The 21,366-nt window shown below is 40.9% G+C and overlaps 1 protein-coding gene and 1 pseudogene across 2 annotated transcripts in view; one reads left to right on the top strand and one right to left on the bottom strand.

Annotated features, from left to right (window-relative positions):
- Positions 1-20,265, top strand: part of LOC118626433 (nuclear autoantigenic sperm protein) — a 28,485-nt gene extending 8,220 nt beyond the window's left edge. Inside the window, exons 3-15 of one of the 2 annotated variants that reach the window (XM_036256142.1) lie at positions 4,604-4,714; positions 7,561-7,641; positions 8,912-9,021; positions 9,651-10,643; positions 14,913-14,992; positions 15,652-15,737; positions 15,854-15,927; positions 16,207-16,395; positions 16,512-16,678; positions 17,394-17,450; positions 17,557-17,634; positions 18,608-18,736; positions 19,446-20,265. In XM_036256142.1, the coding sequence (XP_036112035.1) occupies positions 4,604-4,714; positions 7,561-7,641; positions 8,912-9,021; positions 9,651-10,643; positions 14,913-14,992; positions 15,652-15,737; positions 15,854-15,927; positions 16,207-16,395; positions 16,512-16,678; positions 17,394-17,450; positions 17,557-17,634; positions 18,608-18,736; positions 19,446-19,526 (2,236 nt within the window). In that variant the 3' untranslated portion in view covers positions 19,527-20,265. The remainder of the gene's footprint in view (positions 1-4,603; positions 4,715-7,560; positions 7,642-8,911; positions 9,022-9,650; positions 10,644-14,912; positions 14,993-15,651; positions 15,738-15,853; positions 15,928-16,206; positions 16,396-16,511; positions 16,679-17,393; positions 17,451-17,556; positions 17,635-18,607; positions 18,737-19,445) is intronic. The other variant, XM_036256141.1, reaches the window with a different exon arrangement.
- Positions 1,159-1,892, bottom strand: LOC118626434 (annotated as a pseudogene).
- Positions 20,266-21,366: the final 1,101 nt, after the last annotated feature.

The following is a 21,366-nucleotide window of genomic DNA, read 5'->3' as shown; positions in this document are numbered from 1 at the left end:
TTAGTTCCTTCTCTGGCTATTCTTTCCTAGATTCTTAGTTTTGCATAATTATATCTGCAATGGAACCAGTATCCTAAAGTCACCAAGAAAAATTCTCCTACTCCAAAATCATATGTGGCTCTTCTAATTCTAATAGTTAAGAAAAAATGTCAAAGGCCAGCCCTGGCTGGTTTGGCTCAGCAGTTAGAGCGTCGGACTGCGGACCAGAGTCCTAGGTTCAGTTTCAAGCTAAGGACACATACCTCGGTTGCATTTTGTCCCCAGTCCTGGTTGGGGTTTCTCTCACATCGATGTTTCTCTCTCTTCCCCCTTCTCTCCCTCCTGCTCTATCTGAAGATAAAGGCAAAACTGTCCTTGGGTGAGGATTAAAAAAAAAATGTCCAGGGCCAGTTACAATGGATCCTAACAGACCATATAATACTGAGTTTGTGCACAGGAAATGTTCTTGAAATCTAAAATTCCCCTTCTTGGGCCAGGCTTTAGTGTGGCAGCCATGGGGACGAGTCAGTTTCATTATTTCTAATAGGTAACAAGACTGAATATTAAGATACTTGTCTGTAATTCAAGAGTATGGAGTTGTTAGAATGATCTTTGGGGTTTTTTGCATTTGATTAAAATAATAGAAGTGGAAGTTAATTTGGTTCTCCTTACTCCGTATACAACATGCCTGACAAATGATAACCTGTGTGTTTTTTTTTTTTTTTAATACTTCTGCTGATACAGATCTCTTTCGGTAAGGTTACTATTTTCAATTTTGTTATTTTAGTTTAAAATTTTTTAATTTTATATTGAGCCCACATCTACTTTCATATAACTGTGCCATCTTTATGTAATCAAGGTTCATAAGAAGAGGTAACAACTAGAAAGCTTATACACGAGGTGGATGCCTGGGTTCCTCCCTAGAGAATTTATTCATTTAGTTTGATGTAGAATTCAGGTTTGTGTTTTGGGAAAGCTTCTTGATACTTTTTCAATTCACTCAGGTTGAGAGTTACTGTTTGAAATGCTTTTTAATTCTTCTGCAGAATATTTGCATTTTTAAAAAAAATTGTACTATCATTTATTAGTGATTATTAATGCAGTAAACAGGACAGAAGCTCACACACTACAGTTTCACAAGACGCATTTAGGCAAGGAGTGACTAAGGACCAATATATCCTAGGGTCTTAGTGGATGTATTCCTGGGGGAGCGGGGGGGGGTCTCTGTCTGGTTCCTTGAGGTCTCATTCCTGCAGGAGGAATGCCTATTGGTGTGTCTGCAGTGGCTTGGGAGCTCAATTGGTGTGTCTATGGGTAGTCTCATACCAGGTAGAGAAGCCATAATGCCTGTAGGGGGCGGTGCCCCACCCACAGGTGTGTGCGGAGTCCCCTGACCTGGTGAGTACTGAGCTGGGGCTCCAGCATTGCTGCTACTGGCCGCAACAGCAGGAGCTGTTACAGTGCCTTGCCCCTGTGAAGTTATTACCTGCTGGAAAGTTTCCCTAACCCCTTGGATGGACAGTGCCTGCTAACCCAGCAGGAGCCTGTGGAATTGGAATATCAGATGGTACACCTCTCCCAGTGACCTTGCCAAACCCAGGGCCTTCTGCAGCTCCTGCAAATGACATGTAAGCAATGCCAGTATCTTTGGGAGAACTTCCCTCCACAATCATGGAAACCAAGTTCTCCCCACACAGTAATACCAGACCCCAAATCTCTCTTTGCTCTCTGGCTGCTTTGCATTATTTGGCTTGATCTTCATGATCTCATCACAGTCACAAAGGATCAAGTTCTTCATATTCTTGTCAAAAGCCTTAAAGGTGGCCAATGAAGATCTAGCTGTCTTATAGGGTATGCTTCATTCTGTAGTCGATGTGCTGTAGCACCACTATGCTGTTGTTTCCCATAGTCATGATTGCTGTTCCTCCAAATCCAATGTCCAGAGTAAAGTTTGGTTATCTTTAATATCTAAGGGAAGGCTACAGATAAAGGTATGATCTAAGTTCTGCTACAAACAATACAAGTTGGGGCAGAAGCTTCTAACATTAGGAGGTGTCTGGTTTTCTCTTGGAATCCACTACCTGGGAAGTTCTAAGGCATATTTAACCACCTCTTGGTGTCTCAGCTAAGAAAGCCTGCCTCAATTCTACCTGGAAGTCCACCACAGGTATTTGCTGCTGCTGAGATTGCCTTGGGTACAGATGATGCTCTTGGTTGCTTAGGGAGGCAATCCTCCTATTGACCTGGACTTCCACCTCTGGTACATGCTGTTCCATGGTCCGTCACAAGTGTAAGCTGTCGTTGGCTGCATCTCAGAACACATCAGGCATCTCTGGGGTCTGTTCCGCATGTGTTTTTTTTTTTTAATTTATTTTTCATCCTCACCGGAAGACATTCTTGCATTTATATTCAGATAGAGTGGGAGGGGGAAAGAGAGAGAGAGAGAAACAGCAATGTGAGAGAGACACCTCGAGTGGTCGCCACCCACACATCCCCAACCAGGCTGGGGACAAACTGCAACCGAGGATCGTGCCCTTAGCGGTAACCTAATCTGGGACTCTATGGTCTGCAGGCCAATGCTCTAACTGCTAAGCCAAACCGGCCAGGGCCCACTGCATGTGTTTGTTTATGTTTTTGTGGTATGTCTTAAATCCCCTTGTCTTCTTGGTTATTTCAACTATATCTTCTAGTCTAGGCGAAGTGGCCCAATTGCTTGACTGTCCCGTGCAGAGAGGTTGGGGGTTTGATTCCTAGTCAGGGCAAATATTTGGGTTGTGGGTTTCATCCCCCATTAGGGTTCATTGGGAGAGCAACAGATAGATATTTCTGTCTCTGAGTTTGCATTTGGTAGAATTTTATCTAAATAGAATCATACTGGACCTGGCCCTGGCCGGGTAGTTAGTTCAGTTGGTTGGAGTAGCATCCAGGTGCACCAGGGTTGCAGGTTCAATCCCCAATCAGGGCACATGCAAGAGTCAATCAATGAATGTATGAATGAGTGGAACAACGAGTTGATGTTTCTCTCTTCCTCTTTTCTCTAAAATCAAATGAAAAATAAAACAGCCCGGCAAGTGTGGCTCAGTGGTTGAAGATCAACCCGTGTACCAAGTGGTTGATATTCCATAATGTGGGTGTGTCACAATTGGTTTTTCCATTTGGGATCCAGGTTTTGGTTATTAGTGCTGTTATGGCCCTGGCCCGTTTAGCTCAGGATAGGGTGTGGGCCCACGTACCAAAGGGTTGCAGGTTCAATCCCTGCCCTGATCAGGTGGCATGCAGGCTGCTCACATCGATATTTCTCTCCCTCCTCCTCCCCCACTCTCTCCCTTCCATTTCTCTTGGGTTATTACTTAGAAATGGAATGGGTGATTATCATGTGATAGGTATATATCTAACTTTAAGAAACTCCCAATTTTCCAGAGCGATGCTGCCATTTTACATTTCTATCAGAGTAGTTAGAGTTTCAGTTGCCCTACTGACTTGATGGGGTCAGTCTTTATGTTTTAGCCATTCTAACTGGGGTTATAGTAATATCTCATTATCAGTTTAGTTTGTATTTCTCAAAAACTAATGGTGTCAAGCATCTTTACATTTTGCTTATTATTTATACCATTTGTGTATCTTAGTTAAATGTTCATAGCTCTTTTTTTTCTTTATTGATTTTAGAGGAAGGGAGTGGGAGAAAGATGGAAACATTAGTAAGAGAGAACATTGATTGGCCACTTCCTGCATGCCCCCCACTGGGGATCTGGCCCACATCCTAGACTTGTGCTCTGACAGGGAATCAAACTGGTGACCTCTTGGTGCATTGGTCAGTGCCCAACCACTGTGCCACACCAGTCGGCTCTGTTCATATCTTTGGCCCATTTTTATTGGATTATTTGTCTCACTGGGTTTTAGGAAGAGTTCTCTCTCTCTATATATATATTTTATCATCACTCGAGGACATTTTTGCATTTATTTTCAGATAGAGTGGGAAGGAAAGAGAGGAAGAGAGAGAGAGAGAGAGAGAGAGAGAGAGAGAGATGTAAGAGAGAGACATTGAGTGGCTGCCACCCACATGACCCCAACCGGGGCCAGGGACAAACTGCAACCGAGGTACCAGCCCCTGGCGGGAACCGAGCCCAAAACTCCAGTCTGCGGGCCAACGCTATAACTGCTGAGCCAAACCGGCCAGGGCAAGAGTTCTTTATATATTTAAGATACAGATTTCTTTTTCTTCATTGATTTTTGGAGGGAGAGGGAGAGAGAGAGACAGATACCTCGATGAAAGGGGACATTGATTGGCTGCCTCCTCCATGCCCCCATTGTGGATTGGGCCCACAACCTGGGCATGTGCAAGTATTTAACGCTTGATTTCCTGGCTGGTTTGGCTCAGCAGTTGGGGCGTCAGCCTGAGGACCAAAGAGTCGTGGGTTTGATTCCGGCCAACGGCATGTACCTTGGTTGTGGTTTGTTCCTGGCCCTGGTCGGGGTTGTGTGGGGGCAACTGGTCAATGTGTCCCTCTCACATCAGTGTTTTTCTCTCCCTCCCATTCTGTTTGAAGATAAATAGAAAAATATCCTTGGTGAGGATTTTTTATAAAAAGGTATTTAACACTTGAAAAAAATATTTTTCTTTCAGTCTGGATGTGGATAGTGAAGCTAAGAAGCTATTGGGCTTAGGACAGAAACATCTGGTCATGGGGGATATTCCAGCAGCTGTCAATGCATTCCAGGAAGCAGCTAGTCTTTTGTAAGTACTGTTTTTTGCCATGATGTGATACTATGTTCCTAATAAATTTGAGTCATAAAAAGTTGTTTTATGAGAAAAGTAAAGGCAAGAGTTTAAAAATATGATTGTTTTTCATGTATGTGTTCTATAACTGTAAAACGTGCATATAACTGAGCAATTTTAGCTTTAGATTTTTCTGAGTAAGGTAATCTGTTTTCTAGTCATTACTAATTAGGATGACCAACTTGTCCTAGTTTATTCTGGGACTTGTCCAATTTTAGCACTGGAAGTTCTTTGTCTGGAGAAACTCAATCCCAAGCAAATCGTGAAGGTTGGTCAACCTACTGTAGACTGTTAGCATGTCCATAGATTGCTAGGAAGTTGGTAGTTACCACCAAGTAACCATATGTTGTATATCTTAGGGTTAACTTTTAGTGCCTGAAGATTGATTTATTTTAACCAAAGACTTTAGTGTAAGTCTGTACTCTGAGAAAGTTAAATCTTCATGCATTAGCCTTTCAACCTATGACTTGGTTTGAGATAGTTTCCTCTAACATACTGTTACCAATCCACCTAGTAGCACTGTTTACAATAGCTACTGTCTGGAAACCACCCAATTGTCCATCGGTAGATGAGTGGATGAAAAGGCTGTGGTACATTTACACAATGAAATACTCCGCAGCTGTAAGGAAGAAAGATACCTTACCCTTTGAGACCACATGGAGGGACCTGGAGAATAGTGAAATAAGCCAATCACAGAAAGACAAATCTCATCTCACTAATTTGTAGAATATAATGAACAAAATAAGTTGATGGACAAAATAGGTCCATAGACACAGAAGTAGGGAACAGACTGACAAACCTCAGAGGGAGGGGGTAGGAGAACAGGAAGAGATAAACCAAACAACTAATATGTATAAAACCAATGTACAAAGACAATACAGTGAAGGTACAGTGGAGCAGGAGCTGGGAGGAGGGTATCAGTGGGGGGAAATAATTTTACCAATAGCCATTGAAGTCAGTCATGTTTCTTAATTAGTTTATTGCTTTATTTACAGTTGAGTTCAAGTCTTCCTTATAAATGCTTATAATGAAGCTGGGTTTCAGGTTAGCCTTCTTCAGCCCTGGCTGTTTTGGCTCATCGGTTAGAACATCGGCCCAAGGACCCAAGGGTCTTGTGTTTGATTAAGGTCAAGGGCACATACCTGGGTTGCAGTTCGATCCCTGGCCCTGGTTGGGGTCCTGTGGGAGGCAGTCAATTGATGTGTCTCTCATTGGTGTTTCTCTTTCCCTTTCTCTCCCTCCCTTCTACTCTAAACAAATCCATGGAAAAATATACTCTGGTGAGGATTTTTTTTTTAAAAAAGCCTTCATTCCTTCTGTTTAGTTAGGATCATATGAATAGATTCTAATTCCTTACTTTCCCCTCCCAACATCTAGAACAGAATTTTCTACAATCTATTTCTGGGTGTCTACAATAAACTCATCTGATTCTTGGCTGGCCTCTGGCCTCTTCATTTGTCACCACCCAGGCCTGAAGAACTGGGGCTCTGGTGTTCAGTGGTATTTTAAGAGAGAGTGAACATTTTATCTGATGCTAAGTATTTAGGTATTTTTGTATAAAAATGTATGGCGATACAATGTAAAGTGCTAAAATCTAAGTTTTTTTTTTTTTTTTTGCCTATTTTTTTTTTTTATCCTCACCTGAGGACATTTCCATTTTTCATTCAGGTAGAGGAGGAGGGGGGGAGAGAGAGAAACATCAATGTGAAAGGGACATATCCAATGGCCGCCACCCACACGACCCAACCAGGGCTGGGGACAAACTGCAGCCGAGGTACATGCCCTTAGCAGGAACTGAACCTGGATCTCTGTGGACTGCAGGCTAATGCTCTAACCGCTGAGCCAAACTGGCCAGGGCAAAATCTAAGTTTTTAATATTAAGCAGATGCTTTTTAGCTCTTACTCCTAGATTTCTAGAGGAATCAATATTCTCACTTTCCTGCCATTTAAAGGTATTTAGGAGGAAAATTTGAAGTGCAGTCCCAACCTAGTAGACTACCCTTGACTTTCATCACAATACTTCCTGCTTAGATTTCCCCCCCCCTTGCATAGCTTCTTTAGTTACTCTCACTAGACTCTCAAGCTGGTGGCAAGCCTTAATTTGCATGACTTTGCCAACCCTTTACTCCCTTGAAAGTGGTTTTTTTACAATGAAGTATATCATCTTTCCCATTTATTTATAGTTGTGTGATTTTTCTCTTTCCTGTATAGATAATAATAGCTAAAACTTATATATAAATCTGGATTTCTAAGCATTGTTTTAAATGCTTTTATATATATTAATTCATTTAGTTCCTACAGTAGCTCTTTGAGCGTTCTTAACATTTCTATTTTACAGATGAGAAAACTAAGGTGCTGTGAGATTAACTTCTCAGGCATTCTTGATCCAGAGGGAAAAAATGCTCTTAACTAAATTATGATGCTTTGGGAGGGCCTTGCTCATCCTTTAGGTCCCAGCCAACATTAATAGTTAGTCTTCTATCTATTTTGGCCTATATTGACCCCCGTCTTGTAGCAGAAGAAATCTCAATGTAGTTTAGCTCATAGGTTATATATGATAACTGTAGCAAATTAATGTCATTTGAATATACAATATATATGTAGATGAAGAACAGACAACATTACCTTAATGCACTGTTTCTATGGCCAAGATCCCTTTGACCTTGACTGGGAAGCAAGAGAGAAGAATATTGGTTTCCTAGAAGGATGTGTTGTTACTGGAGGAATGTCATAACTAAAGAGCTAGAAATAAATATTTTAGACTAGATGTTAATTCAGATCTTAGGTGTTTATTCTCTTTATAGAGGTAAGAAGTATGGAGAGACGGCTAATGAGTGTGGAGAAGCTTTCTTCTTCTATGGGAAATCACTTCTGGAGTTGGCAAGGTATGTCTTTCAAGCCACAGTTTATTTTTATTTATTTTTTCTTTATCGATTTTAGAGAGAGAGGAAGTGAAAGGAAGAGAGAGATAGAAACATCGATGAGAGAGAACATCGATTGGCCTCCTCCCACATGTCCCCCACTGGGGGTTGGGCCCACAATCTGGGCATGTGTCCTGGCCAGGAATCGAACCAGTGATCTTCAAGCCACAGTTTATAAGTAGAATGTTTTATATCACCACAATGGTCTATTTAAAAACTTAACTTTCTGCCTGGCAGTGTGGCTTAGTGGTTGAGCATTGAGCCATGTACCGAGAGGTCGCCAGTTCAGTTCCTGGTCAGGGGCATGCAGGAAGCAGCCAATCAATGTTCTCTCTCATCAATGTTTCTATTCTCTCTCTCCCTTTCCCTAACTCTATCTCTAACATCAATAAAGAAAAAAAACTTGAGGTTTTGTTTACTAAGATTGTTTATTAGCTTGAGATGTCATATGAGCTAAGTGAGGCTGGTTTGCATAAGAAATGGAGGATTAGAAGGAGCATGAAATATTAATAGAGTGTTTGAAAAGCACTTCATGCAAAGAGTAAAGTTATACTTAGGTTTTGACTTTGGGGTCATTAGAAGCAGAGACTTTTCTTAGTGAATGGTCAATAATTTTTTAAAGTCCAATATAGAGAATCTTTTTAGCTAGCCCAAAATAATCATCCTTAATAAGGACTGAATGAAGTATAATTTGAAAACACTAGCAAATCAATATGTCTAATAAGTAATTGAGTTGTCTTAATTTTGTAAAGTTGTTGTGTGTCTTCCATCAGAATTTATTCACCTGAATAAAATATATTGAGGGTTCACAAAACTAGCAAATTACATGTGATCTATTTAATCTCAATTCTGTTAAGTTTTCTAATTTTGTGGAGCATTTTGGTGATTTGTCATGAAAATCTTGCCAGAATGTTTTTGGATATTTAGAGAAATATGAGTGGGTATGAAGTTTGGGAAATATTATGGCCCTGTTTTAAAGGAAATATATATTTATCTTGTTCTTTTATAAGAGTCATCAGTACTTTTCAGGTAGCTGGATGAAGGGTATGCGTATTTCCTTCAGTGTTCTCACAGCCTTAATTTATATTGAAAGTTTTGTAGGAATACCTGGTTTATATTCTCTGCATTTGCTTACTCTTCCATTGCTTTTATAATATAAGACTGCAATTTCTTTTAAAAAATTGTTAGATTTTAGCCATCATACATTTCATACCTTTTTCTTTTGTTCTTCAAGAATGGAGAATGGTGTGTTGGGGAATGCCCTCGAAGGTGTGCATGTGGAAGAGGAGAAAGGAGAAAAAGCAGAAGAAGAGTCTCTGGTAGAAAATAATGATAATATAGATGGTATGTGGAGCAGCACGTGGCATTCAAGAGATGCGACACATATTTCTTGTGTACAAGTGTGATGGAATTAAGGCTCTTTCTATCCTGGATGGTCTCTCTGAGATGCCTGGGTGACAACCTGCATCTGGTGGAGACTGCAATGGAGGTAGCTGATTACAAAAACTGATTGCGGGCTTTTGTAAAAGGATAACTTAAAAATTTAAAAAGTCTCTGCACCTCAGTTATTTTGATAGCAATGCTTTCAGAGCCCTTTTAGGTTTTTTGTGTGTGAGAAATTTAAATGTTAATTTCTAAGTGGAGTTTGATTTCTAGAGTTTTACATATCAGAGAGAGGTTTTTAATGTTCAGAGGAGAATGTAAAACTTGGCATCTCCACCTAACTCATAATCAGAGTGCTCAAGTAAAACAATATCTAATTTAAGGAGCTTGGGTTTCTTCCGCAATAGTTGCTCTGCTAGGTGGGACTTTGTCTTTGCTTTTCTCATGGGGCAAGTAATTTGTAGGCCATCTGCTAAAACTTAAGCCAGGCTGTTTGAAGGGTTTAAAGGGAATGTATTTTTAGTTTCCATTTATGCCTTTATCATTAAACTCGAAGACATGTTTATGCTTCATGTTCTTTAACCATGTAGAGGAAGCAAGGGAAGAGTTGAGAGAACAGGTTTATGACGCCATGGGAGAAAAAGAAGAAGCAAAAAAAACAGAAGACAAGTCTTTGGTAAAGCCTGAAATTGATAAAGAACAGGATACTGAAATGCAGAAGGGTGAAAGAGAAGACATGGATATAAGTGAGCCTACAGAGGAACTACAGGAAAAGGTTGAATCAACTCCAGATTACTTAACTGAAACCACTGAAGGGGCAAAAGGAACAGCAGCACCAGGATTGATTGAAGCTGAGGTCATTTCTGGGAATCCAGAAAATGAAGCACCAGATGCTGAGGAAGGAAAATCAGTTTCTGCCACTGACATCCAAGAAGAGTACAGAGAAAAAGGTCAGGAGAAGCCTGAAGCAATTGTGAGCATAGAGGAGAAGCCAAAAGAAGCTTCAGAAGAGCCGCCTACTGTGACTGTAGAAAAGCAGGGCTCTACAGTAGAGGTAGAAGCAGAGCCTATAGAATCAACAGTCAAGCCAGTGGATGTGGGTGGGGATGAGCCAAAGGAGCAGATAGCTGCCTCTGAAAAGGATCCAGGAAAAGCTGTTCTTGAGCAGCTGGTAGGGCAAGAAGTACCTCCTGCTGAAGAGTTACCAGAGGTGACAACAGAAGTTGTAGAAGATGGGTCACAAGTCTCTGAGAAGCCTGGGCAGGAGGCCACAGTTCTCCCTAAGGATGGTACAGTCAATGGACTGTCAGCTATAGGAGATCAGATTCCTGTTGAACCAGAGACTAATGCAGAAGGATTAACAGAAAGAAAAGATGGCTCAGAACTAGAAGAGAAGGTCAGGGCAGAGTTGATTCCTAACCAGGAGGAGACTAAGCTGTCTGTAGAAGAGTCTGGGGCAACTGGAAATGGGTTTGAGACCAAGGTAACCCAGGGGGCTACTGAGAAATCCCCTGAAGACAAAGTTAAGATAGCTGCTAATGAAGAAACACAGGAGAGAGAAGAACAGATGAAAGAGGGTGAAGGTAACAGGGATATGCAAGAGCTACAGTGGGTGGAGTACATTCTGGATTTGACTCACTAATCATGGGTAAAAGTCAGCCTTCCATTCAGGATTTTCCGTCTGCCTTTGGATTAGAAAAGGGCTAAATGAAAATGGGGGTAGTTTAAGAAGGTTGTGATGAGTTGAGCAAGTTAAATGAAAAGCAGGTCTTCTTTAGCTGGCTTATAAACTAATGCTTTTACTAACTGCAAAATAGACCTCTGATTTCTGAGACTTGGCTAGCTATTAGTAACTTATACCATACTAGCCAGTAAAGGTGGATGGGGGTGGGGTGGGTAGGGAAATAGTGGGCTAGGCTGGCAGAGAATGCTGAATGGATGTTCACTTGCATGCCCTTGGACTGTTTTACTTACTATTCACATGGTTCCTTTTCTCTGCTTTAGGCAGGATTAGCAGTAGAATCCACTGAACTGGTACACTTAAGCAGGCATGCCATTTAAATGAAGATAGTTAACTCTTGAAGGCTGTATTACCAGAGAAAGAATTCTGGTGACCCTCTTTAATTTTAGTCTTCATGAAGTGTTTAAGTTTACATTAGTTAAACTAGCCTCTTTCAAAAGATAACAAAAGCCTTCTTGCTGCTTTTTCCTCTCATTTCATGCTTGCTTTGGCTGTCAATCTGAAATTCTTGTTCCTTAAAACATTATAAAGTGTGGGTGCTTTCTTTATATAGTATTATTTAGTCTACTTTTGATTCAATTTGACCAAGATGTATAAGCCTCTGATTTAATAATTACGTAATTGGCACGTCTGAATTGAGTTGTACTATGATTTGAGGATTCTACTGTCTAGAAGTTTCATCTAATGTTGTTATTAATAACCACAGGTATATACCAATTAATCATTCATATAATTGACAGACTACTTCAAGAGTTCTCTTAACTTTTGGGTTTTAAAGTCCCATTATCAATATTTACAGCTTATTCTGATAAACTTCTACCTATGTGCAGGTCCCTGCACTCCAGCCAGCACGGGCAATGGTAACCAGAAGTGAATTTGACTTCAAATGGTTGCAACAATGGGCTGTTTATTAGGAGCTTTAGAGGTTCTTTGTGGAAAAGCACAGAACTGAATTCTTCAATTTTTAAAAACTCCCATGTTTTGATCTTTAATGATAGTGAGCAAGAATATGGAAACTCTGCTGTATCTCTTTAAGTTGGACTTTGAATATTAAGCTACAGTAGAGATGTCATATTTCCTTACAATTTGTTCAAAAACTATTCAGTTGAGTCACAAGTAACATTGTTAGAGTTCTCTTACACATATATAACTTTTATTCTTAAAAAAAATTGCTATGTAATAAGTAGTATTACTCCAGTTATAGTGATGAGGAAATGAGGCATAGGATTGCATGACTTGTTTAGGGTCAAACAATTAGTCATTACTAGAATCCAGCCCGAGATCTGACTTGAATGTATTGTTCTTCCCAGGCAACTTCACACTGAGGAAAGCAACTTCTGTCTTTTCCCTTAACCCACCTCTTATCAGGAATTTATGTAGCAACATTAGTCTGCAGAAATCTTGTGGTTTTCTCTTAAAACTCCATTTCTTATCACCTCTTGGGCTGGCCATGTCCCTAATAAAGATTATTGGTCTGGTGTTTTTTCTTCTTTTTTTTTTTAATAGGAATGTATTTTTTATTTTATTTATTTTATTTTTTTTATCCTCACCCGAGGACATTTTTCCATTTTTTGTTCAGGTAGAGTGGGAGGGAGAGAGAGATAAACATCGATGTGAAAGGAACACATCGAGTGGCTGCCACCCGCACGACTGACCAGAGCCGGGGACAAACCGCAACCGAGGTACATGCCCTTAGCGGGAACCGAACCCGACTCTCTCAGGACCGCAGGCCGGTGCTCTAACCACTGAGCCAAACCGGCCAGGGCGGTCTGGTGTTTTTTCTAATGTCATGCTAGATATGGTTGGTAAGTGAACAGAATTTTAATACTGGAGGCATAAATCTTGGCCATGTTCATATGGACTATACTGGTCAATCTAGTGGTTATCTGACTTTATCCTGTGAGAATGCTAGAATAACTAGAGAATCAGCAGATTGCCTTTACTTTGCCTTTAGCTATAAGATTAGAGAAATGTTATAAAGTATTGTCTCCCGTTTCAGTGAAGGGTGATAATAGGCATACCACAAAATTCCATTTTCAAAGAAGCCTGGAAAATATTTATTTATTTATTTATTTATTTATTTATTTATTTATTTATTTATTTATTTATTTTTTAATCCTCATCCGAGGACACCTTTTCATTTTTTGTTCAGATAGAGTTGGAGGGGGAGAGAGAGAGAGAAACATCGACGTGAAAGGGACACATCAAGTAGCTGCCACCCGCACGACCAACCAGGGCCGGGGACAAACTGCAACTGAGGTACATGCCCCTAGCGGGAACCAAACCCGGGTCTCTTGGGACCGCAGGCTGACGCTCCAACCACTGAGCAAAACCGGCCAGGGCAAAGCTTGGAAAACATTTTAATGGCTCTTCGAACATCAGGGCATTCCAATTAATACTTGGGTACAGGTTACCAGGTTACTCATTAACTTAGCTCCCTCTTCATCATTCTATGATGGTAGTACAGATTCCTCAAGAAAAACCAGTATTTTTCTCATACTGTTGTAAGACTTTTGATGTAAAATTCCAAACAATTAGATACTTTATGCCAAATTAGATGTCACCTTCTAACATCTGGTATAAGTAGGAACAGATACTTAGATCATTAAGAACAGATAGAATAAAAATAATTTTTTTTTTTTTACTGCAAATTGAGAATATAAAGTGTTTTCTTAAGTTTGTAACAAGAATACATAGATCTACAACCTGTTGTTACATAATTTATTGGAGAGCAGGCTTCAGTGTTAAGCCAAAAGAACCTCTCCTTTAGTCTAATATAAAAAAACTGAATACACAAATCACTTGGAAATGTTGTATGAAAAGATAATTTGTGGTGATGGGTATTTGTATTTCAGAAGTACTAAATTAGCCCTGGCCAGATAGCTTAGTTCTAAGGTTAGAGCATCATCCCGATATGCCAAGGTTATGGCTTTGATTCCCGGTGAGGGCACATACAAGAAGCAACAAATGAATGGATAAATAAGTGGAACCAACAAATCAGTATTTTTCTCCCTCTCTCCTAAAATCAATAAAAAAAGGAATACTAAATTACATTGTAGTAGGAGAAATACAAGCCACTGGATAAAACAGGGCTTGGTTGCTATAGAGGTTAACTAGCTTATAATTTTTAACTGATAATACAATACATAGGGGTTTTACTGTTCTGAAGCAGTATTGCTAGACAGGAAAAAGTCCTTTAACTTGATTTCATGGCTCTAAGGCCTAATTTCTATGTTTACATTCTCACTGTAGGTTGTTAGGAGACCATATTTGAGCTCTGGCTGGTGTTAACAATGCTTAATAAAAGATGTCACAAGTGGTAGGCACATTATACACAGTTTATGAATTGTTTGCCGCCCCCCCCCACCCCATAAAAATCACATCACATTCTGTACTTTAGGTGCTATGTAGAGCTAATTTTTATCAGCCTGTCCTTATAATAGGCTTTGGCTCGTGTGAGTGTATGTCAATATGGTAAAAATATTGGCTACAGATTTTAACATGTTGCTGGAGTGAAGTACCTGGTTGTAGTACTTTTCAGTAACATTCTGTGCTTGCTAGGGCTGGCTGGAGTCTGGCGTGCTCATTGGTGAGAGTTGATAAAGGCTATGCTTTTCTCTCCACAGCTCTATTGTGGGAAAGCTAGTCCAGTATTCTTGCTCTGAATGTACTGGAGTAATTTAATTTTTGGTACTTTCTCAGCTTAGTATTATCTAACAAGTGATTTAAAGACTTCAGGAACACTGGCTGAGGATGCTTTCATCTGCTTCTGGCTGAGTAGATGGGAGCTTTCAGACAGTGAATAAGAGGCAGTAGTTAATCTCTTAATTTTAGTGATTCAGATAGACTTTTAGAAGAGAAACAGCCTTTGATTGTTGAAGGTCTGAACTATAGACACTATAGGATCATGCAACCTAAGTCTAGATTAGACTTGAATTAGATTAATCACTGGCCTTATTTATACCAGCCAGTTCAAATGTTGTCTGATTTGGCTTAGCATCTGGACTGTCCTACCTCAGAGTATAGGTTATTTCATAGATGTTTAATGGAGTCTTTTACTAATCAGAAGATATTCTTAGTATTCTTAATACTGATGGATTTTTGCTTGCAGAAACCGAGGGCTCAGAAGAGGAGGATAAAGAAAATGACAAGGCTGAAGAAACACCAAATGATTCAGTTCTTGAAAACAAGGTAAATTATTATTTGTTCAGTAAGTATCTTTGCCTGCTTTCTTACTGTAGGACTGTGGTTTAGTAATTAGTATAGGTGTGATTATTATAGATAGCTGTTTTGGGGTTAGGGATTGTGGACCCTTTATTAATGCCTAGACTAGACAAATCCATTTCATCCCAGAGCATCCTGTCTATGAGGACATAGCCCAATAGCCAGTCAAATATCACCGACAAAGTAGAAACTGTAGGGGACCCATGCTGAAGGTTTTAGGGAGACAGTCTGAATTTTGAATCCTATGTCATTTTTCTCTTTCTCTCTTTTTTTTTTATCCTCACCCGAGGACATTTTTCCATTTTTTGTTCAGGTAGAGTTGGAGGGAGAGAGAGGAACAGAGAGAGAGAGAGAAACATCGATGTGAAAGGAACACATCGAGTGGCTGCCACCCACACAACCGACCAGGGCTGGGGACAAACTGCAACCGAGGTACGCGCCCTTAGCGGGAACCGAACCCAGGTGTCTCAGGACTGCAGGCCGACGCTCTAACCGCTGAGCCAAACCGGCCAGGGCTCTCTCTCTCTTTTTTAAGACATACTAAGTTATATGATTAGGTTTGTAGTCTAAAGATGCCTGTCCTGTACTTGTGCCTAACTAATTCCAGTGATTTTGATATACTTTAGTCTCTTCAAGAAAATGAAGAGGAGGAGATTGGGAATTTAGAGCTTGCCTGGGATATGCTGGATTTAGCAAAGATCATTTTTAAAAGGTAAAACTCTTGGTGCTTCTAGGCTCAGGTTGGGTGGGAGCTTGGTGGTTGCAAATAGAAACCAGTTAGGGTTGGACAAATGCTGTTAAGGTTCTGATCATATTTCCTTCTTTTAGGCAAGAGACAAAAGAAGCTCAGCTTTATGCTGCACAGGCACATCTTAAACTTGGAGAAGTTAGTGTTGAATCAGGTAATACATTTTCCATTTTACTCTCATAATGGATCCCCCACCCCTACCTAGTCTTTTTCAAATTCCTTAAAATCAAGTTTGCTTATAAATTATGGGCAGTTGGCTTTAAAAGGACAGTAGATTTGGGTTCCCTATAGTCTATAATCAAGGGTCATGGAGATACTACAAAGAAAGATGAAACATTTACTAAGGGAGCATTCCTTCAGAATGGTCAAAATTTAGAAGTACTAGAATATTAAATGTTGCTCATTTGCTTGCTATTCTTTTTCTTTTCATTAGAGAATTACGTCCAAGCTGTGGAGGAGTTCCAGGCTTGCTTAAACCTACAAGAACAGTACCTGGAAGCCCATGACCGTCTCCTTGCAGAGACCCACTACCAGCTGGGCTTGGCCTATGGGTACAACTCTCAATATGATGAGGCAGTGGCACAGTTCAGCAAATCTGTTGAAGTCATTGAGAAGAGAATGGGTGAGTGAGCCTCAGCTGTTTTCACAATGATCTTTATGAATCCAGCAATTGACAAGGTAAAAAAAAGTGAATCCTTTTGTGGTAACTTACTGATCACTTCAACCTGTTCTTTGTAGCTGTTCTAAATGAGCAGATGAAGGTGGCCGAAGGATCACCTGCTGAATATGAGAAAGAAATTGAAGAGCTGAAGGAACTGCTACCTGAAATTCGAGAGAAAATAGAAGATGCAAAGGAGTCCCAGCGTAGTGGGAATGTAGCTGAATTGGCTCTGAAAGCAACTCTGGTTGGTTTGGTTTCCTTTTCAAGTTTTGATAATAGCATGTTTGATATCATTGAAGGCATCATGGTATTTGTGCTCTATTTACTAGGAATCTTATTTATAACTTGGTTTCGAGGGAGTTGGAGGTCAGAAGGAATGTGAGCACTCATCTAGTTATTCCTATCAGACAGTATAATGCTTAAGTGAATATTCTCTGGAGCCAGACTAGGTTTGACATCTATCTTTGCTGTTTACTATGTGTGACCATGGGTGTGTTTATTTAACTTTTCTTTGCCTTAGTTGTCTAATTTGTAAAATAGGGGTGAAAATAGTGCCTGTATCTGATACTTCTGATGGTATAAGACAAATAGTATTTGTTTAACAATTGTAAACTATTGTTTCCATCGCTGAGAACTCCTCTGTATAGACTAGTGAGGTGTTGAAGGCTTTTAACCCCAGATTGCCTGGCTTTTCCTTTGGGTGCTAGGGTGTCAAGGTGATAGGATATGGATGGAGGGTTTAATTTAATATTAACATTCTCTCTGCCTATGCCCCAGGTGGGGGGATGGCAGGTAGTGGGTATGGGTAGAGGTGTTAGACGATGTTGCTACTATGTGGAGACCACTAATATTTGAGGTCTTAATCAGTTGCTTTGATGGTGGCTACCTGTTGTAGGACTGTGGGTGACCTGGTGGATTCTATCCTGGGACCCACCACTGGGGTTTGTCATCTTTCACAGGTAGAGAGTGCTACTTCAGGTTTCACTCCTAGTGTAGGAGGCTCTTCAGTCTCCATGGTGAGTATTTTTGTTTTCGATGTTATTTTTGATCTTTTAATACTAGGCCCCACCTTTTGACTCATAGATAGCTATTCATTGCTAACAAAGGCTTCCATTTTGCCAGATTGCCAGTAGAAAACCAACAGATGGTGCTTCCTCATCAAATTGTGTGACTGATATTTCCCACCTTGTCAGAAAGAAGGTAAATCTACATGTGGTCATTTCTCTTTTGCTCCAAATATATAACGAATACCTTTCCTTACCTTGTGTAAGTATTTGCAAAGGTGGTGATGATTTGCAATAAAGATAGTTTTCCTCCCTAGCCGGGAAGCTCAATTGGTTAGAACATCGTCCCAATATGCCAGTGTTGTTGGTTTGATCCCCAGTCAGGGCACACATTGATGTCTGTGTCGTCTCTCTGTCTCATAATTCAATTAAAAATAATAATTTTCCCTTGGCACACTTTTTTTTTTTGAAATCCTCACCCGAGGACATTTTTCTGTTTTTTGTTCAGATAGAGTAGGAGGAAGAGGGAGAGAGAGAGAAACATCGACGTGAAAGGGACACATCGAGTGGCTGCCTCCCGCACAGCCCTGACCTAACCAGGGCCGGGGACAAACTGCAACCAAGGCATGTGCCCTCAGTGGGAACCAAACCCGGATCTCTCTGGACTGCAGGCCAACGCTCTGACCGCTCAGCCAAACAGGCCAGGACTCCTGGCATACCTCTTGAAGCAAAACTCACCTGGCCAAAGGACTTAATCAGCAAAGCTACTGAGGAGAATTGGTTGGATCAGCCCATCTTCGGGAACTGGCCTTTTGCCTTTAGTTGCAATTGTTTTCTTTTGTGGAAGAGTCTTAACTCCTCCTTTATTCCCTGATTCAAATGTAGGATTTCAAACTTGTGGTTTGGTGGTTGTTCTGATCTACTCACCCCTACCCTACCCTTCCATTAGAAAGGCTGAATTGGTACGTTGGGGCAGAACAATTTATTCTGCAGTGTACATACTGGGCATCACCTCCTAAGGGTAGAGAAAGACCCTTAAGAGTTATGAATCCTGTTCCAGATCTTTGCATCATAGGGGAGGGGAGGGAAGGGGTGTTAAGCATGTGTTTTGCAGTTACCTTTTAAAAACATTAAACACATTTGTGAAGACTTCACAATTATATCTTTAGAGGAAACCAGAGGAAGAGAGTCCCCGAAAAGATGATGCAAAGAAAGCCAAACAAGAGCTGGAAGTGAATGGAGGTGGTGGAGATGCGGTCTCCAGTGGAAATGAAGTTTCAGAAAACATGGAGGAGGAGGTGGGCAGTTAAGCGGGGCTTGGACTCTTGCCTCATTTCCCCTTTTTTTCAGGGCCTGGGGAAACCAGTCCTCCCAAGTGCATGTTCCTCATCTTGAACCTGTTTGGATTGCTTGAGTGTAACCCTCATAAAAACAGGTTATTCAGGAAATAGTTTGGTATGGAACATAGGACATCTCATTGACCATTGGAACCTATATACATGCCACGGGTCCCCCTCTAATGAATGTATGAGAAGACAATTGGCAAGATGATTGGGTCATTTCTGCTTGTTTCTTTCTATGTAATATATGAACATTGGCTCTGTCAGCCCTATTAGAGTATTTATGAAATTGGCTTTATACTTTGGTCTTTGGCCCCGCTCAGCGGTTGGAGCGGCCCACAGACCAAAGAGTCTGGCTTGATTCCATTCAAGGGCATGTACCTCAGTTGTGGTTTCATCCCCCCCACCCAGGTTGGGGTTGTACGGGAGGCAACCAATTGATGTGTTCCTCTCTCCCTCCCTCCGAAAATCAGTGGGAAAATTTCCTAAGGTGAGGATAAATAAATAAAATTAAAAACTGGAAAATATACTTTGGTCTTTGCTCTGTTAGTGTAGAGAGAGCAAAGCGGAGTGTAGGAACCTGTTTTGGCTAGGCCTACTCAGTTGTATAAGATAGAATGGCTTGAACAAGGGTTACTTATGCCCAGGCTCCCTGTTTATCTTCCAGGCTGAGAATCAGGCTGAAAGCCGGGCAGCAGTGGAGGGGACAGTGGAGGCTGGAGCTACAGTTGAAAGCACTGCATGTTAAGAGGGAACAGAGACTTCCTCTCAAGGGAAAGTGTTTTTGTATATAATGTATTTTTTCACTTTTGGGGGATCTTTTTGTATAACTTCAATAAAGATTGTACACAAAGGTTGAGGCTTTGATTTTTTTTTTTTCCCCCATTAAATATTGGCTGAATCTGTGCCTTGGAGCACTTTGGTTTTATATAATGGCCAAAGGTACTTTCCCCCCTTTTTCTGTACTGATTCTGTTGAAAGTTCTAATTCAAATTCTTGTCTGTTTAATGTGGAGGTGATCGAATCAAGTGTGGTTGCTGGCTCAGTGGTGCTATATTTTTTCTGATTTAAATACTTGACTGAACCCATCTGTCTTGCACACTTTTGGTGGTGCTGTCCCTGGATGGAGGACTACAAAAACAAGACTCGCTGAAGATCTTGCTTTTTGGTGCTGATTTTGTGTGGTGGGCTCTGTGAGCTGATAATAGCCTCTAAGCCAGGCCTTGGGTGGTACCTGTCTTTTATTCCTCTATTCCAAAATAATCCTGTCCTTGAGGGTGGGGTGGGAACTTAAACCTTGAGGGGAGTGATCCTTGAGGAAAACTGGTGTGCTGATTGTAGTGAATTGAGCCTTCTGCTCTGAAAGTGGCTAAGGGACTGACCTGATGGACACTTTGGATGAGGTTGGAAGAATCTGAGAGGCTGACTGGTTGAGTTATATTTTTTTCTGTACAGAAAGGTTTAACTGTATCAACACTTGGAATTGTTACCCGTCTACAGTTTTGATTTCTCAAATAAAGATGTTTAAAAAAACACACACAACTGGTCTGGACTTGTATGTAAAGATCTTGTGTATAAAGAGTGGGATCCTCGGCTTCCTGGAGCATTTCAGTGTGGAACTGTGGTTGACAGGCAGAAAATGGCCCAGTCTGAGGGTGCTGGTGCTGGTGCTCCAGGATCTGGTACTTAAAGCCGTCTCATTTGGGTTTTCACTGATGTCCAAGGCACAGAGCAAGTGTGAGACTGGCTGAGCAGCATCTGACCCTGACCTGTTAGGCACTGGGAACTATTTGGCTCCAGATTCCAAATGGCCTGCCCTAAATTATCTAAGGGGATTTAATTGACACCCACAGGGCTACTTGACTGGGTGATTCAGGCAGTAGGTTACAACCTGGCTTTTTCAGCTCTGCTGACCCCCCAAGTGTAAACCCCATACTCCAGTTTATATTTTGTTCTCTAAATGAAATGGTTGGAGGGGGGAGTTCTGGGATGGTTACTATAACTTGTGGCTGTAGAATCTGGCCATGAACCTCCCTCCAGAAGATGCCCTTCTATTGCAAGTTCCAAGTCTTTGTGTGTGGGGGGGTGGGGAGTAGTGGGTGGGCCAGCACAGTCACGGCATACTTCACTCCCAGGACTTTGGTATTTGGTTCACACTGGAGTCGGGCCATGCCCAACATAAAATTCCAGCTAGATTTCACACATCTCAAACACACACACTACTTGGAAGAAACATTGGCTTTGGGTCCTATTTATGGGGACCTTGAGAGCCTGGAAGTCTTTCTGGGGGATGTCCTGAGAAAACTTAGATTTGAATGAAGTATGGCAATGAAACTGACTTTGGCAAAAACAAAAACGGGTGGGCATGAGTTTATCAAGTTTCTTAGCTGTGATTAAAGAGTGCACCTCTAGTCACCTTTCAAAGGATTTTCTACATAGCAGGTAATACTGTAAATACATGACAATATTTAATGCTCTCGTCAATCTGCTTTACAAAAGGAAAACAGGTAAAGAAAGGCCAAATACTTGTAGAAGGTGGTAAAGCTATGGTTGGGGCTCACATTTTGTGCTCATCTGCTTTTTTGCTT

The sequence above is a fragment of the Molossus molossus genome, unplaced genomic scaffold (assembly GCF_014108415.1).
Source record: "Molossus molossus isolate mMolMol1 unplaced genomic scaffold, mMolMol1.p scaffold_m16_p_12, whole genome shotgun sequence".
NCBI classification, from domain to species: domain Eukaryota; kingdom Metazoa; phylum Chordata; class Mammalia; order Chiroptera; family Molossidae; genus Molossus; species Molossus molossus.
This window is presented reverse-complemented; position numbering and strand designations above follow the sequence as displayed.